This window comes from Mirounga leonina, unplaced genomic scaffold (genome assembly GCF_011800145.1).
Source record: "Mirounga leonina isolate KUSES-001 unplaced genomic scaffold, KU_Mleo_1.0 Mir_168, whole genome shotgun sequence".
Taxonomy (NCBI): Eukaryota; Metazoa; Chordata; class Mammalia; order Carnivora; family Phocidae; genus Mirounga; species Mirounga leonina.
In genome coordinates, this window is record NW_023270426.1 from 29207786 (window position 1) to 29223996 (window position 16211).

At 43.8% G+C, this 16211-nt stretch overlaps 1 protein-coding gene across 1 annotated transcript in view; it reads right to left on the bottom strand.

Annotated features, from left to right (window-relative positions):
• Positions 1-13512, bottom strand: part of PLAC8L1 (PLAC8 like 1) — an 18965-nt gene extending 5453 nt beyond the window's left edge. Inside the window, exons 1-2 of the mRNA XM_035014391.1 lie at positions 13076-13512; positions 7656-7792 (exon numbers count right to left, since the gene is read on the bottom strand). Of these exons, the coding sequence (XP_034870282.1) occupies positions 7656-7792; positions 13076-13278 (340 nt within the window). The 5' untranslated portion in view covers positions 13279-13512. The remainder of the gene's footprint in view (positions 1-7655; positions 7793-13075) is intronic.
• Between the last annotated feature and the right edge of the window lie 2699 nt (positions 13513-16211).

The window sequence follows — 16211 nt, forward strand, 5'->3', positions numbered from 1 at the left end:
GGGTGGCTCAGTCGGTTAAGCGACTGCCTTCGGCTCAGGTCATGATCTTGGAGTCCCGGGATCGAGTCCCGCATCGGGCTCCCTGCTCGGCAGGGAGTCTGCTTCTCCCTCTGACCCTCCCCCCTCTCATGTGCTCTCTCTCTCATTCTCTGTCTCGCAAAATAAAATAAAATCTTAAAAAAAAAAAAAATGTTAAGTACACTAGGATCTAGTAATTCCACTTTGTGAGCATCTACCCTAGAGTAAGAGACTGTACAGGGATATCCACTGCAGCATTATTTGTAGCTTGAAATTTAAAACTTCAATGTGCACTAATAGATGAAAGTGTAAATAAGCCACAATGGTGTAAATCATACTATGGAACAATTAAGAATGCAGTGAAAGATTAAGTACCAACAGAGTTAAATCTCTAAGACATATTTTGAGTTAAAAAAAATCAAATTTCAGGGGCGCCTCAGTGGCTCTGTTGGTTAAGCATCTGACTCTTGATTTTGGCTCAGATCATGAACTCAGGGTCATGAGATCGAGCCCTCCATCAGGCTCCACGCTCAGCAGCATGGAGTCTGCTGGAGATTCTCTTCCTCTGCCCCTCTCCCACTCGTGGTCTCTCTTTCTCAAATAAATAAATAAATAAATAAAATCTTAAGGGGCGCCTGGGTGGCACCGTCAGTTGGGAGGCCAACTCTTCGTTTCTGCTCAGGTTGTGATCTCAGGGTCATGAGATCGAGCCCCACATCAAGCTCCATGCTCAGCAAGGGGTCCACTGGAGATTCTCTTTCCCTGTCCCTCTGCCCCTCCCACTCCTGCTCTCTCTCTCAAATAAATAAATCTTTTTTTTTTTAAAGATTTTATTTATTTATTTGAGACAGAGAGAATGAGAGACAGAGAGCATGAGAGGGAGGAGGATCAGAGGGAGAAGCAGACTCCCCGCCAAGCAGGGAGCCCGATGCGGGACTCGATCCCGGGACTCCAGGATCATGACCTGAGCCGAAGGCAGTTGCTTAACCAACTGAGCCACCCAGGCACCCTCAAATAAATAAATCTTTTTTAAAAATCCTAAAAAAATAATCAAATTGAGGGGCACCTGGGTGGCTCAGTCGTTAAGCATCTGCCTTCGGCTCAGGTCATAATCCCGGGGTCCTGGGATCTAGCCCCACGTCGAGCTCCCTCTCCCACTCCCCCTGCTTGTGTTCCCTCTCTCGTTGTCTCTCTTTCAAATGAATAAATAAATAATCTTTTAAAAAAAATAATCAAATTGCATAATGATACAGCATAATACTATTTATGCTTTGTTTAAAGAGTTACAAAACAATAGTACATATTACTAAAGGCTACATATATAAACACAGAGAAAAAGATCTGGAAGGAAACCCTTCAAACTGATTAAAAGAGGAGACATGATTTCCTTTTCTGTAATGTTTCATTTTTTTACAAGGTGAACATACTCATGTGTTATTTGTGTATATACATATATGCAAATATATATTATCATATTTTATTTACTTGTTTGTTTTAAGGGACTTGGGCTCAAAAGGGATTTGAGCTAGAAATTCAGCCTCTTCCTCTTACATTACATCCAAAGGCCTGGTGGTTATATAAGCATCCACTGCCTAAATGTTCCGGGCCTGTCCCCTGAGATGGGCTCCACCCTCATGCATGGAATGTGATTTATTATTCATCCTTCTCACTCACAGGCGAGTCGAGAGAAAAAGAAAAAGCCTACACAGAACCAGAGTGTGGAGCCCCAGAGAGCAGAAGTAGGAAAGGTAGGTGGAAAGTGCAGCGACGCATAGTTCAGATCAATTATTACAAAAAGGCAGAACCACTGAACAGTAAGAGATGCTCAAGAAAGAAATGGGCACAGTCATACATTGTGGGTGGGAGTGTAGGTTAGTACAACTTCCAAATGGAGATCCAGTTGGCAGGATCTATCAAGATTTAAAATGGTACATACTATTTGACCAGCAGGTTTATTCCTCAGCAATTGCCCAACAGGTAAACTCACACACATGCAAAATGCCATCTGTACAAAGACATTCACGGAGTGTTGGCTTGAACATCAAAAGGTCTGGAAACCACATTAAGGTACACCAATGGATTTCTGGATAAATAAATTATGGTACCTTCATACAACAGAATCTATGCAGCAATTTAAAATATTGGGTGTTTTTACAATTCTATTATTTCTGGAAATTATATAAATACACGTACAGCAAAAAATCTGGAAGGAGAGGTACCAAAATATTAACAATGATTATCTCCAACAGCTGGGATTACAGGATACTGGTTTTCTTTTGTCTCTGTAGTTTTCTTTTTTATGATGATTACACGACAGTTTTATAATAAAAAGAATAATCTACCTTCACTTAAAATTATTTTATATCTTTACAAGCTTACAGACAGTATTTCGGCTCAGGTAAGAGTAGTTGCCTCTGCAGGGAACTGGGTGAACAGATGACAAATCTATCAAAGGGGTAGGTGCTTTTGAATTTTGCATCAGGTGCATGCTAAACTATTCAAAATCTCTTTTTTTTTAAGATTTTATTTATTTGACAGTGTGCGCACAAGCAGGGGGAGCAGCAGAGGGAGAGGGAAAAGCAGATTCCCTGTTGAACAGGGAGCCTGACATGGGGCTCAATCCAAGACCCCAGGATCATGACCTGAGCAGAAGGCAGACACTTAACCAACTGAGCCACCCAGGCGCCCCCCCCCCCTTTTTTTTAAGCACTGAGCTGACTCCCAAGGAGAAAAGTCCTCCTTCCTAGAAATGCTCAGAAAGCCAAAGCTATTCTTGCCAGGCATAGTGCAGGGGAGGCTTAGACAAGCAGGTGAGAGGCCAAATCACCTGACCCCAGTACCCCTTCCGACTCAGAGAATTTATGATTCTTTCAATGAAGGGCAAGAAAGAAAGAATCCAGTGAGAATACAGGTTAAAATTCATTCATTCATGGGTTGTTCAGCAAACATTTTTCAGTGCCTCCTATGGACCAGGCACTCTGCTGGGCACAGCAGGGGTGAGCAAGACAGCAGTGGTGTGTGCTTTGAGAGAGGTACACTTTACCCAAGATACAGTTCAGGGACACAGATCCCAATCTGAGGCCTTTTCAATGCTTTTTTCTTCTTCCAGAAAACCAAAGAAAATCCTGGCCCACTTCATTCTATGCATCCTGGGTATCTGGTGATTACTAGTCACACAAAGCTCTTCACCCCCCGCAGTGCTTACGGTGCCCTCCATAGGGAGGTGATCTGAGTGGCTGGTTTCCTCCCATCTTTCAGTATCGGCTTTAAGTTGGTTCCTCGAAGAGGCCATCCCTGACCCCACTCTCCTAGTTTCTTTCCATAATACCCTATTTCTTTCTTTCACGGCACTTATCACAACTGCCATTATTTTGCTTATTGTCTATCTCCTCTATGAAAACTTCTCTGTCTTATTCACTATTACGTCTGTAACACCCATCACCTGTCTACACAGGGGTAGGAACTCTAAATATTGAATTACAAACCAATGTGGATTAAACCTTCCACATAAACCTTCTCTGGTGCACCATCACAAACATTCCCAAAGCCGGGATACCTCGCCTCTCACCCACAACATTTAGCAGCCACTCATTTCCCCATGGCTTTATCTTCACAGCTGAGCTTTCAGCAACCCCATCTCCAAAGGACTCAGAAACACCCCAGTGCACTGTGAATGCAGATAAAAGCGCCCAGGTGGGAAGAGAGAGGCAGTTTTAAAAATGTAATTATGGACACCTGCGTGGCTCAGTCGGCTAAGCGTCTGCCTTGAGCTCAGGTCATGATCCCAGAGTCCCAGGACCGAGTCCCGCATGGGGCTCCCTGCTCAGCAGGGAGTCTGCTTCTCCCTCTGCCCCTCCCCCTGCTTGTGCTCTCTCGCGCGCGCTCTCTCTCGCTCTCTCTCAAATAAAATCTTTAAAATAAATAAAAAATAAATAAAAAATGTAATTGCAATAACAGGAAGCAAAATGTCAAAAAGAAATGGAAATCACTGCTGTTCCTAACGTATCCTTTGCTTAATGGATGACAAATTGTAGCAATAATTCTCAACATGTAATGGAAAGCTGTCCCAGGATGGGAATCTGGCATGGACAAAGTCATGGAAAGCAGCTCTTTTTTGTTCCTAAGTTTGTCACAACTATTTACACATTGGCTGGCTTGAATTGAAATTTTGTGGATAAAGTAGCCCTTTTAAACAAGGAAAGAAGCCCAGGATCCATAGCACTCACATTCCACCTGCGTCCTGGGAATGACAGCGCAGAGAATGAGCGTTTAAGGCGATATCACCTTGAAGTTTTCTTGTGAGACGGCTTCGAGACACTGTGAGCAGTCATAAAATGGAGGTCCATCCGGGGAATAACAACTGGGACCCAGAACATTCCAGATCACCTTGTACTGTATATCCATGGCCCCTTCTCCACGGATCATGCCAAAATGTCAAGAATGTTCTATTTCTCCTCACATCCTCCCTTCTCACCTTGTCCCCAGAATGGGCTCTCAAACGGACCAGCAGGAATCCTCAGAAGACGGAGTGCGGTTGGTCTGCACATTAATGGGGGTGAGGGACAAAACCAAGTAGTGAAGCAGCGTTTAAGGCAGGGGGGTGGTGAGGATGGTTGTTTCTTTAGCCAACTTTTTAGGTGCTCTTGGGATGGAGTAGAAATCACACTGCAGCAGCCAGTCTATCCCTCCTGACTCTACTCTTTGCTCTCAACACGCTAGAGGATAATAACAATGTATAGTCACAATAATATTAATATCTCAGATTCACTAAGTGCATTGTTGTGCACTTGTTGGGCATCCCTGGATGACAGCACCCCAGTAGTAATTTGGGAAAATCATCCCTTCACTACTGAGGGCAATACTGATAGGACTGTTCTCCGGAATGACCTAAGCCTGGCAAAATGAACTCCAGCTGCTCCATCAATTCTCTGAAGGAAAAACAAATAAAAACGTTTGGAGTTGATCAGAGTGTCAGCTAGCTCCTGATAATGCAGCTTGTTCCTTCTGAGCTTAGTTTTTAGTTGATTTTTTGGTTCTGTGAGTTACCCTAAAGCCTTCAAATGAAATCCAATGTTTGTTTGTGTATTAGTTTCCTAGAGCTGCCATAACAAATACCACAAACTGGGCACCTTTAAGCAATAGAAATGATTCTCTCACAAACTGACACTTATCAGAGGGGAGGCGGGTGAAGGGATGGGTGAAACAGGTGATGGGGATTAAGGAGGACACTTGTCGTGATGAGCACCAGGTGTTGTATGGATGTGTTAAATCACTAAATTGTATGCCTGAAACTAATATTCCACTGTATGTTAGCTAACTGAAATTTAAATAAAAACTTAAAAAAATTATTTTCTCACTGGAGAATTCTGGAGGCTAGGAGTATGAACTTAAGGGTTCGTTCCTTCCAGAAGTTCTGAGGAAAAGTCTATTCCATGTCTCTCTCCAAGCTTTTGGTGGATGCTGGCAATCCTTGCATTCTTTGGCTTATGGATGCATTATTCTAATCTCTGCCTCTGTCTTCCCATGGCTTTCTCTTCTGAGTGTTTGTGTTCAAATTTCCTGTTTCTTATGAGAAACACCAGCCATTGGATTAGGATCTACCCTAATGTAGTAGAACCTCTTTTTTAACTTGACTACACTGCAGAAACCCTATTTCCAAATCAGGTCACATTCAGAAGTTAGAGGTGGACATGAATTTTGAAAGGACTATTCAACCCAGTAGAGCATGCAACCAAAAAAAAAAAAAAAAAAAACAACCTGATCCAGTTAAATTCCAACCCAGTGTTAAGAATGGGTTCTAGGCATTATGTTTTAATGTTAACAGCAACCCCTGAGGTGAGCACTTTTATTATACTCACTTTAGAGAGGGCAACATGAAGACCCAGAGAATTTGTTCAAGATCAAATAGCCAGTAAGAGGCAGAGCTAAGATTCAAGGCAAGGTCTCATCTGACACAAACATGTTCTCCTCCCCACCACACTATATTCTAGGCTTTGCCCTACTTGAAAATGCACTGATGACCCCCTAGCCCCCAACTACAAGCTAGGAAAGGAAAATGGTCCACTTCCCATTTCCACGCTAGGTCTCCACATCTCCACATGGCTATTCTGCCTTCTCTGTACCTCAGAACAGGGGACAACTGAAGTCAGAGTATCTGGAAGAGAACGAGGAAGAAAGCTGAGACAATCAGAGAATGGCTGCCATCATTATCTGATCAGAAGTCCACACGGGTAGCAGAGGCAGGAAGAAACCTGCTGAGCTCAGCGTCAGATGGGCAGAGGGACAGGGATAGAGGCAGTCTCTTCTCTGTGGGGCCCAGGCAAACGGTGAAGGGCTCAAGCGTAGAGGACCAGAGCACCAAAACATGGCGGGAGAGCTTTAGCCTCTGTAAGACTCTGCTGAATAGGGACTTGGACCATGTAACAGCTCAGGTGGGTCTCTGATCAATCCTGTGAGGCTTTAGGAATGAATCCAGATCTTTCAAAAAATCAGCAAAGGGCAGAGAAAGCCATATTCTTCAAAAATAGTAGATCCAGGGTCTGCTGGATTTTGAATGCTAGTGATTAACACTTATCCAACAGAGACCTCCCCCCAGCCACCCAGCATCCCCCAGAAAGACTCTGTGGCTGAGATGCTCCCTAGCATCTGCAAAGGCAGGACCCGGAAGGGGATGCTGATGTGGTACCAGAGACAAGTCAGAATGTCCTAAGATAAAAATAGAATCGATATGCTTTGAACTTCATTCCCAGGGGAAAATCATGTAGCTAGAAGAGTGTTATTGGTACCACTCTAGAGCTGAAAGAGCATCTGAAAATATTCCAGTCAACATAGGGGGCTTTTTGTGATTATTCTTGTTCTTATAAGAGTACTACGTATTCCTCCTAGAAATACTAGAAAGAGATAAGCAAAAAAGAAAATAAAAATTACTCATTAGCCTGCCATCTGGAGGCATGTCATAAACATTTGTATTTGTATCCGTCCAGGTATTTTAAAAATATCCCCCCACCAAAAAATGGTGTCTAACATGCTTAGTTTTACAGTCTGCTTCTTTAACTTAAAAACGTACCACAACATCTTTCATCCCATTCAATGTTATTCTACAATGTGACTTTTCATGGCTGTATAATAACTCATTATATGCGTACCCCCATCAAACATTTTAGGTCATTCCAGATTGTTGCCGTTATAACCAATGCTACAGAAGTTAACGTTGCTAAATCTTTGCACGTGATTTATTTCCTTAGACTAAATGCCTAAAAATGTAATTACTGGGCCAAAAGCTATATAACACTTGAGGTTCTTTTTATACGTATTGCTAAACCATCCGGCAGGAAGGTTATACCAATGTATCCTCCCACCAGCAGCAGATGGGGGAGCCCATTTCATGCACCTTTGCCAACGGTGGATTTTGTCATTTAAAACATCTATGAAGTCACCGCTTATTCTGTAAATGCATCCCCATCCCTGAAAAGCAAGATTTTTCCTGCCAAGGAGTGCACGTGAGTCACTAGGAGATTAGTCCAGTTATTCTAAAGCCATTACATTTCTGTCCTTGTGCCTGACGTAGCTCCTGCACCCAGGGATGCTTTGGGAAAGAAAACTGTCAAGGAGGACTTGAATAAAGAGGGAACACGTACAGATTCTCCTGTCTCTGCAGACACTGAAGAGGCCGGTGCTCCAGTCTCCCCCAGTCTGGACAATCGCTGTGATGGTGGTCCTGCCAGGGGTTCCCCGGAGAGGCTGCTTCACCACGGCCTGAGCTGGCCCATGGCTCCTAGAGAGTCAAAAACAGTGATTAACTTGAAAACAAAGGCGATTAACCATTAAGCCAAGACAGTGATAAAGAGGAGAAAGGGACCCAGTGATGTCAAGTGGCTCCTAATTTATAGCCCAAGCTCCTCACCACCTGCCCCCCTTCCCGCTTCTCCCTGACTTTGCCCTCTATTAATGGCATGAATATTCCAGACCCTGTCATTCACCTTTAAGGTCCAGCCTACTTCCTTAGTGTTTCTCAGTGTTTCGTAATAGCTAAATCCACAAATTTGGAACCAAGAGGCCTCAGTTCAAATGCCGGCTTGTCACTTCCTGGCAGCTTGACCTTGGCTGTTGCTTAACGTCTCTATTTCTGTTTGTTCGAATGTAAGATTAAAAAAGATGACCTCATAGGATTATTGTGTTGAATGAAGGACATATAATTAGTTTGCTGTGTCTAGAATGTGTTTAACAAGTTGTCCTGAGTGAGGCTGCACCCCCAGGGTTTTGAGCCTTCGCTGAAGACACTTGGGCATAGAAATCGGGACTAGGCTGTGGAAGTTGAACATGCCGTATCATTTAAGTGAACAACCAAGACTTCAGAAGATGTCTTTTTTTGTTTGTTTAAAGATTATTTATTTATTTTGGTGGGGGAAGGGCAAAGGGAGAGAGAGAATCTCAAGCAGACTCCCCACTGAGTGAGGAGCCTGACACAGGGCTGGATCTCACAACCCTGAGATCATGACCTGAGCTGAAAGCAAGAGTGGGATGCTTAACCCACTGAGCCACCTAGGCGCCCCAGAAGATATCCTGATGTCAAAGTACTATACGACTGTCTGGGGTTGGGGGCACAAAATACAACTTTGGGTTAATTTTCTCTGAAGGGAATAGATATTCCACGTTATCATTTTGAAGTAGAAAATATGGGCCCAGGGGATAGTCTTCAAAAGTGAGGTGGAAAAATTCCCTTCTCTTTCTGGGGGCCGAAAGCCGGTTTTGCCTGAGCTCCTACCATGGGGATACTTGGGGCGAGTCCCACAGTGAAGGGTAAGCTATACCTAGCCTCTGGAAGGGGCAGATCAAGAGGATGGTCGAGGGACCGCACTAGAATGAGTGTGAGCCTGTACCTGGTAGTAATTTTTCTACTTTGTGCTTCCCTTTTGGCAAGCCTCATTAACAGTTTGTACCTGTCTCTGGTATGTTGTGAAGAATTAAAGAAAGAGCCTGCCTCACACATGAGACAAAATAAACAAGAGACAGCAGAATTTCTTCCTGTAACAGCTGCTGTTACAGGACTACTCACCAGGGCTCAGCACCTGTGACACATGGCCTGGAGGCCAGAGAGGGACATTCCCGAGCACCCTTAAGGCAACACCCTGGGGGCATCTTAGAAACAGCACTTCTGCCCTTTGAGAACCTCTAAATCAGGGCGATAAATCCAGTGGGGGTGCATTGTTCTTGTTAAGATCCACATCTCATTCTACCAACACTGCCCACGTCCACGCCTTACAAACCTGATGTGCTTTTAATAAACACATTAGCTTGTTAACAAAACAAATGCCCAAGCCTCACCCAGGCCAACAATGCTGGTCTCCAGACTAGAGGTACAGAAATCGAGATTCTTAACAAGGTTGCCCGCAATACCTATGCAGTCATCCTGACACCAGCCAGCCTGAAGCCTGACACAGGTGGATATGAGGGCCACTGATAGCCACAACAGCCTCTGAGTCTCCCACAGGGGGGGTGGGGGTGTGAACGTGAGAGAGATGGCAAAGAACACAGAGTAGGAGGGAGGCTGGTGGGGAAGAGGACGGCTGGAACATAGCCGGTCTTCATGGCCAAGGAGACATGAGCTGCGAGAGAGGTTAAGGTCAGGAGCTACGTGTCCAGAAGTACAAAGTGGAGCTATAAACAAGCCCAACCCCTTCATCCCTTAGGCATTTAGAGACAATAGAGGCTAATGAGCTTTTCAAGAGCCTGCAACAGTATTTGAGACCTGGAGTAAAGTACTGGTTCCAAAATATAAAAACTGCAAAACAGACGGCAAAATTAGTTAATGCTCAACACAGAAATCTAGCATTATGCCAATCTCATTAACTGTCAAATTCACAGATTCACAAATATTTTATTACATTTAAAAACAATTTAGAGGGGCACCTGGGAGGCTGAGTTGTTAAGCATCTGCCTTTGGCTCGGGTCACGATCCCGGGGTCCCGGGATCGAGTCCCGCATCGGGCTCCCTGCTCCGCGGGGAGCCTGCTTCTCCCGCTCCCACTCCCCCTGATGTGTTCCTTCTCTCGCTGTGTCTCTCTCTGTCAAATAAATAAATAAAATCTTCCAAAAAAATAAATTAAAAATAAAAACAATTTAGAAATCTCATTTGCAAAAAAAATCCCAAGTATGAATGATTGCTGAGAAACAAGAGCCAATCGTAAAATGAACTAACCGCGGAGAGCCAAATAATTTCAAAGGCAAAATTATAAAAATCCTTTCACTTAATTGTATAGTAGGGAAAGTATGGATATAATGTGTGGTATGGATACACTTTAATAGGTTTGTTACAATGTGGGTTCGGGCCCATGGTATGAACTGAACTGTGTTCCCCCAAAGTCATATGTTGAAGCCCCAGCCCCCAGTGTGACTGTATCTGGAGACAGCGCTTTTAGGTGATTACAGTTAAGTGAGGAATAGCAGTGGGAGCCTGGGCTGATAAAATTGCCATGTAAAAAGGCCACGTAAGCACCCATCGAGAAGGCTACAAACCAGGTGGAGAGCCCTCCCCAGAACCCGATCACGCGGGCACCGTGACCTTGCACTCACTTCTAGCCTACAGAAAAGTGAGTGAATAAATTCCGGTTCACGAGGCCAGCCGGTCTATGGTATTGTGTTATGGAAGCTCAGCGTGGACTAAGACAGCTCTGAAGATTTCAAACTGGTGCTGAAGAAACCATCTTATGCCTGTCTTATTTCCTCTGCTCCCGTGTGAGCTCCTTGGGGTCGGCGGGCACAAGCTGCTCCCCCCTCTTAGCCCCAGAATCCAGCACACTACCCGATACCTGGCAGGCATGTGGTTATTTGGTGAACTGGACCAAACTGAATGTCCATTATCTCTTCCGTTATCTTTGAGTCCTCCTCAAATCTAGTCATCAGTTATATGATCTTAACTGTGTTTCCCTCTCCAGCAAAGGTACACTTCTCAGGTGTGGAGAGAGGAAATAAAAGCAGAGAGGAGCCTCAAAGCTTCCTGCATCCCTCCACACAGACTAGGGCATTTACCGCTCAATGTGATGCTCACAATCTGGGGTTTCCGTCCTTACACTAAGAGCTTCCAATTATCTCTGATTTGAGCAGAAGAATTTCTTAGGGCTAAGCCCCTGGATTAGATTTTCCCCTGAAATGAACCATTTACAGCTTGCAGCCCTAGAATAGAATTTTCTGCTTCTAGCTCAGCCTTTTATGATGGCAAGGAAGGCTGTCCTCTATTCCAAATCAAACAGCAAAGAGAATAGCTTCTCCTTGGTGGGGGAAAAAAAGTTTTTTGTGTTTGCCTAACTTTGAACTCAGCAAGTATTCTACTGATTATCTTGATACCCTGAATCTTTGGTGACTTTTTATTAAAATGTTTCAATTGACATGCATTGGCTAAAAAATTCAGCTCAGGATTATAGTTTGTGTGTCATACTGAAAACAGGGGCACCTGGGTGGCTCAGTCGCTAAGCGTCTGCCTTCAGCTCGGGTCATGGTCCCAGGGTCCTGGGATGGAGCCCCGCATCGGGCTCGCTGCTTGTCAGGAAGCCTGCTTCTCCCTCTCCCACTCCCCCTGCTTCTGTTCCCTCTCTGTCTCTGTCAATTAAATAAAATCTTTAAAAATTTTTCTTAAAAAAAAAAAACAAAAAACAAGCACAGCTACCCTTGACTGAGCACCTTCTATGTGCCAGGCACTTTGCAATTCCTTTAAAACCTGAATAATTTATCAGGGGCTGCTTCGAGTATCAGACTAAAGCACCTGCTGTAGCTCCCTGCACAGCTGTTAGCTCAGTGGATACTCCGGGGAATCTTCTACTACCATACAAAATAGGAAAGAGTCTGGAAACCGTGGATGAGGCGGACGGTCGCAGAGCTTTGCTACACCAGAGCAGCTGTCCATTTGCCATCAAATTCAGTAAGTTCTTCATTGAGTGGAAAAAGGACAGATTTTAGGCCCAGGCACACCAAAATTCACATGTGGCCCGGCTGCCTTCTACTTGTCTGACCTTGGGAACACAAGTCGTCACCGCCCTCAGCTCTGGTCTCTCCCCCATAAAACTGGATAGGAAACATCCTCCCTCTGCAGTGGCCTTGAGGATTAAACAAGATCACGCTCCGGGCACACAGTAGGCTTGCAGTGGGTGGCGGCTACTGTTATTTTAACTTCATGATCCTGCACTTGGCCTAGGGCCTTCTGTACCCTTTCCTGAGAAACAGAGAACGGAGGCAGGAGCTGTGGGGCAGTTTCTCAGGTGTCACACGTGCTGCCCAAATACCTAAAACTTCGATCCCGGTGACCCATCATCCAGTTTTCCCAGGACTAACGGTTTTCCCAGGAGGGAGAACTTTCAGGGCTAAACTCAGGACATCCCCAGGTGAACCAAGAAGTTTAGTCACCCTAAGAGACAAGCAGCGGAGGGAGGCTTCAACCGGTGGGAGAAGGCTGACTCGAAGCACGAGGCAAGAGGCCCCATGCTGGGAGATGCAAGAGATGCATACCCTCCCCCCTTTCTGACCTCACTCTGTTCTCTTCTCGCCACTGCTGCTAAGCGCATTCCCCACCCCATGTCCGCACTTGCCTGGTGCTTCAGCCTGAGGGAGGAGGTTCCTATCACCCTCTTCCCTGATGAAACTTGGAACTAAAAAGGGTTCATTCTGCTTTCTACCCAGGCTTCCTTGATTACTTCAAACTTAACTGAAGCCAAAGCCCTGGAGTTTTGATTTCAAAGGACTAGAAATTACTGGCAGCCACCAGAAGTCAAGTTTCACTTGGTCAGGGTTCAACATTGAAAGTTAAGAATAAAGAGACACCCTTTCACCCAAGCCAGCCCTTCTTTTCGCTATCCAAGCAGGGCCCGAAGGAACTGATCAGTTGCCCCTTTCCAAGTACCCATAGAAAATGATAGCAACTACTTTCTTCCCAAGCCCAGTTTTCTTCTCTTGGCTCCTCATAAGAGGAGACTGATTTTTAGACAGAGAGACAGAGACAGAGAGAGAGATTTGATATGCTACCCAAAAAGAAAAAGTTAATAGAAAAAAAAAAAATCACCAACTCTACCTCATACTAGAAATAAAATGTTGTTCATCTTCAGAGGAGATGAGTGAAAGCAACAGAGGTGAGTGTACGTTGAGAAAGGAAACATCCTCAGGAAATTTAGAGAAGTAATTTCCAAACCAATTCATAGTGAGGTGCTTTCCTGTCGCTGGGACTCTCCTTCTCCCTTTGACAACAGGCTGACTGGATTCTGAACTTAGATTCATCCAAAGTGAAGCATCTCTTCTAAAGAATGTTGCGTTGATATTCTGGAACCTGAGGTCACAGCACTTTACTAACAGACATCTTATTTCTTTAAAGACACGTACACACAGGGGCACCTGGGTGGCTCAGTTGTTAAGCGCCTGCCTTCGGCTCCGGTCATGATCCCAGGGTCCTGGGATCGAGCCCCGCATCGGGCTCCGTGCTCAGCGAGGAGCCTGCTTCTCTCTCTCCCACTCCCCCTGCTTGTGTTCCCTCTCTCGCTGTGTCTCTCTCTGTCAAATAAATAAAATCTTTAAAAACATAAAAATAAAGACACGTACACATCTAACTGGACATGTCAGTGTTCAGGGTATTAGGAGTCCCTGAAGTATGTCTCTAGGACATGCCTTACACAGGTGTGGACCTCAGCAATGCTGGGAAAATGTCCAGAGAGGAAAAAAACTTGAGAAAAAATTGCAATTGAGGGAAGAGGTCTACAATCTTAATTCAGGGTTCCATCAGAAAGACAACAGCAGGTAACTGCCAAATATACTATATATTCTTCACATCGGACCCACGGAGAATGACTGTTGAAGGTTCTGAATTTCAAAGCATTTATTTGAGCAGGTTTGTGAGGAAAAGTCTGTATAACACCTCCCAAATCAAGATTCTTCAGATACAGCTTCCTAATTGCCTTCACTCACTGGGTTCTGGGCAAGTCTGTCTCCTCATCTAGAAGGATGCGTCTTATATGAAGGACAGCCATTTTTCTTCTGCTTACCACTCCAATCTAAGTGCTTAACACAGAGTCTGCAACAGAATAAGCATTCAGTAATTTGTTGAACAAATGTGCTATATATGAAAATTCCAGTTTGTAAGGATAACAGAAATTAACAGGTGATTACTAGCTTTGCAAAAAAAGATTTACAATAAGATTCCTTTAAGGAGTGGACAACCATTGTCCATGTACGCTGATTCCATCTTTTAAAATTTCATTTGTACTTCACTTTTCTAATCAAACATCTATTGTATGAACCAACTAAGCTGTAGGCCACATAGCTCTTCCACCTAAAAATAAAATGAAAAAGAGAAAGAAGAAAAAGAATGTTCTTCTTTACAGAAGAATGACAACTGTATATAAAAAAGAAATAACAGCATTTAAAAATCACCATGTTGAATAGCATCCAACATAACTTATTCAGAAAAGGATCTTGAAGGGGCACTAAAACCATTAGGTAAAAAAGAATGGAAACAGGATGTTCCCAAGGTGCCAAAATATCACTCCACAGATTTCTCATTGCAAAAGAAAAAAATGTATCTCAACTCTGGAGAGTTCCAGAAATACTCAAAATCTATCTTTAAAATGGAAAGTTCTGAGTGTTTTTTTTTAAGTATCGTTACAACAAAAACTCTGGAAGTAATTTCAAAAATACATACCTTAATATATATATATACATATATATATATATACACATATATACACATGCACACACACATATATATACACACACACAAACACCTTTATAAGGGAAAGTTCTGAAAGTGATCAAAGTATATATTTAAAATACAGTTTTGGAAAATACCAAATTTAGTTATCATTAAGAATGGGACAAACTCATATTATGTACCTCTTGGTGCAATGCAATACGAAATGTCTAAATTTCATCAAGTCTCTAGACCACTGTCCAACAGAAATATAATGTAAGCCACAGATGCAACTTTAAATTTCATGTTTTTAAAAAGTAAAGAAAAGATGAAATTAATTTTAATGTATTTTAACACAATTCATTCAAAGCATTATTTCAGCAAGACTATCATTACTGAGACATTCTATATTCTCTTTGTCATACTAAGTCTTTGAAAGTGAAAGCATGTTCTACACTTTCAAACAGTACACCTCAATTCAGACTCGCCACCTCTCAAGTGCTCTACACACACGTGGTTAGTGGCTACACTACTGCACAGCACAGTTCTAGACTGAACTGCAGGATAAGGACAACGGGGGATAGAAGAACAAATTACCACTTAGTCCTCCAGAATGAAAATGCAGGAAGTACTCCCCCGTCACATTCCTAACCCTTAGGGGCAAGGATCATTCCTCTCCTGTTGTTTTGCTTTCTGGAAGTGAGAGAAGGGGTTCCCACCTTATAACCAATCAAGCTGTAAGCCTAACAGTGGGCAATGAGAAATCTTAGTTGATCCTGCAAGTTTTGGGTGGGATCTGAGTATTTTCTAATACAGAGATGAAGTTAGGTCCAAAGACGGCAAGGAGAGGAAAGAGTGTAACCAAGTATCAGCTAACACTGAGACCCTACCAGAGCCAGGCACATTGATCTCTACTAAATAGTCATTAGAACAACTAAATGAATGACTTTCTCAAGATAAAAAGAGATGGACACAATGACCACAAACTAGAGAAGACACAAAACCATACTATCTCATCTCCACACCAAAACCTGCAGTGACTCTGCAGACAAATCAACTTCAAATTTCATCCTGGAATCTGAGAATCTTTATAAGGCCTGATTTCCTTAACCTGCTTCCAGTTATCCTCTCATTCCTCCCAGACCAACATTCCATTCCTGGCATTATCTCCCCAACAAGCACATACCTGTTTTCGCTTCCAAGCCCTTACCCACACCGAGTTCTAAGAGTCGGGTAGGTGCACTGCTCTGCTTCAACTGCTACCCCAGTCCTAACCATCCTTTATGCTCTGCCTCACCTGTGAAGTCCTCACCCTGCTCTGTATCTTCTCCCTCCTCTCAGAGCCCTGACAACACATTCCTGTTTGGCCTGTATGCATTCTTGTTTAGTAAGTGGCTTGCAGGGGCGCCTGGGTGGTTCAGTCCGTTAGGTGTCTGCCTCTTGATCTCGGCTCGGGTCTTGCTCTCTGGGTGGCGGGTTCAAACCCTACGGTGGGCTCCACACTGGGCATGGAGCCTACTTTAAAAAAAAA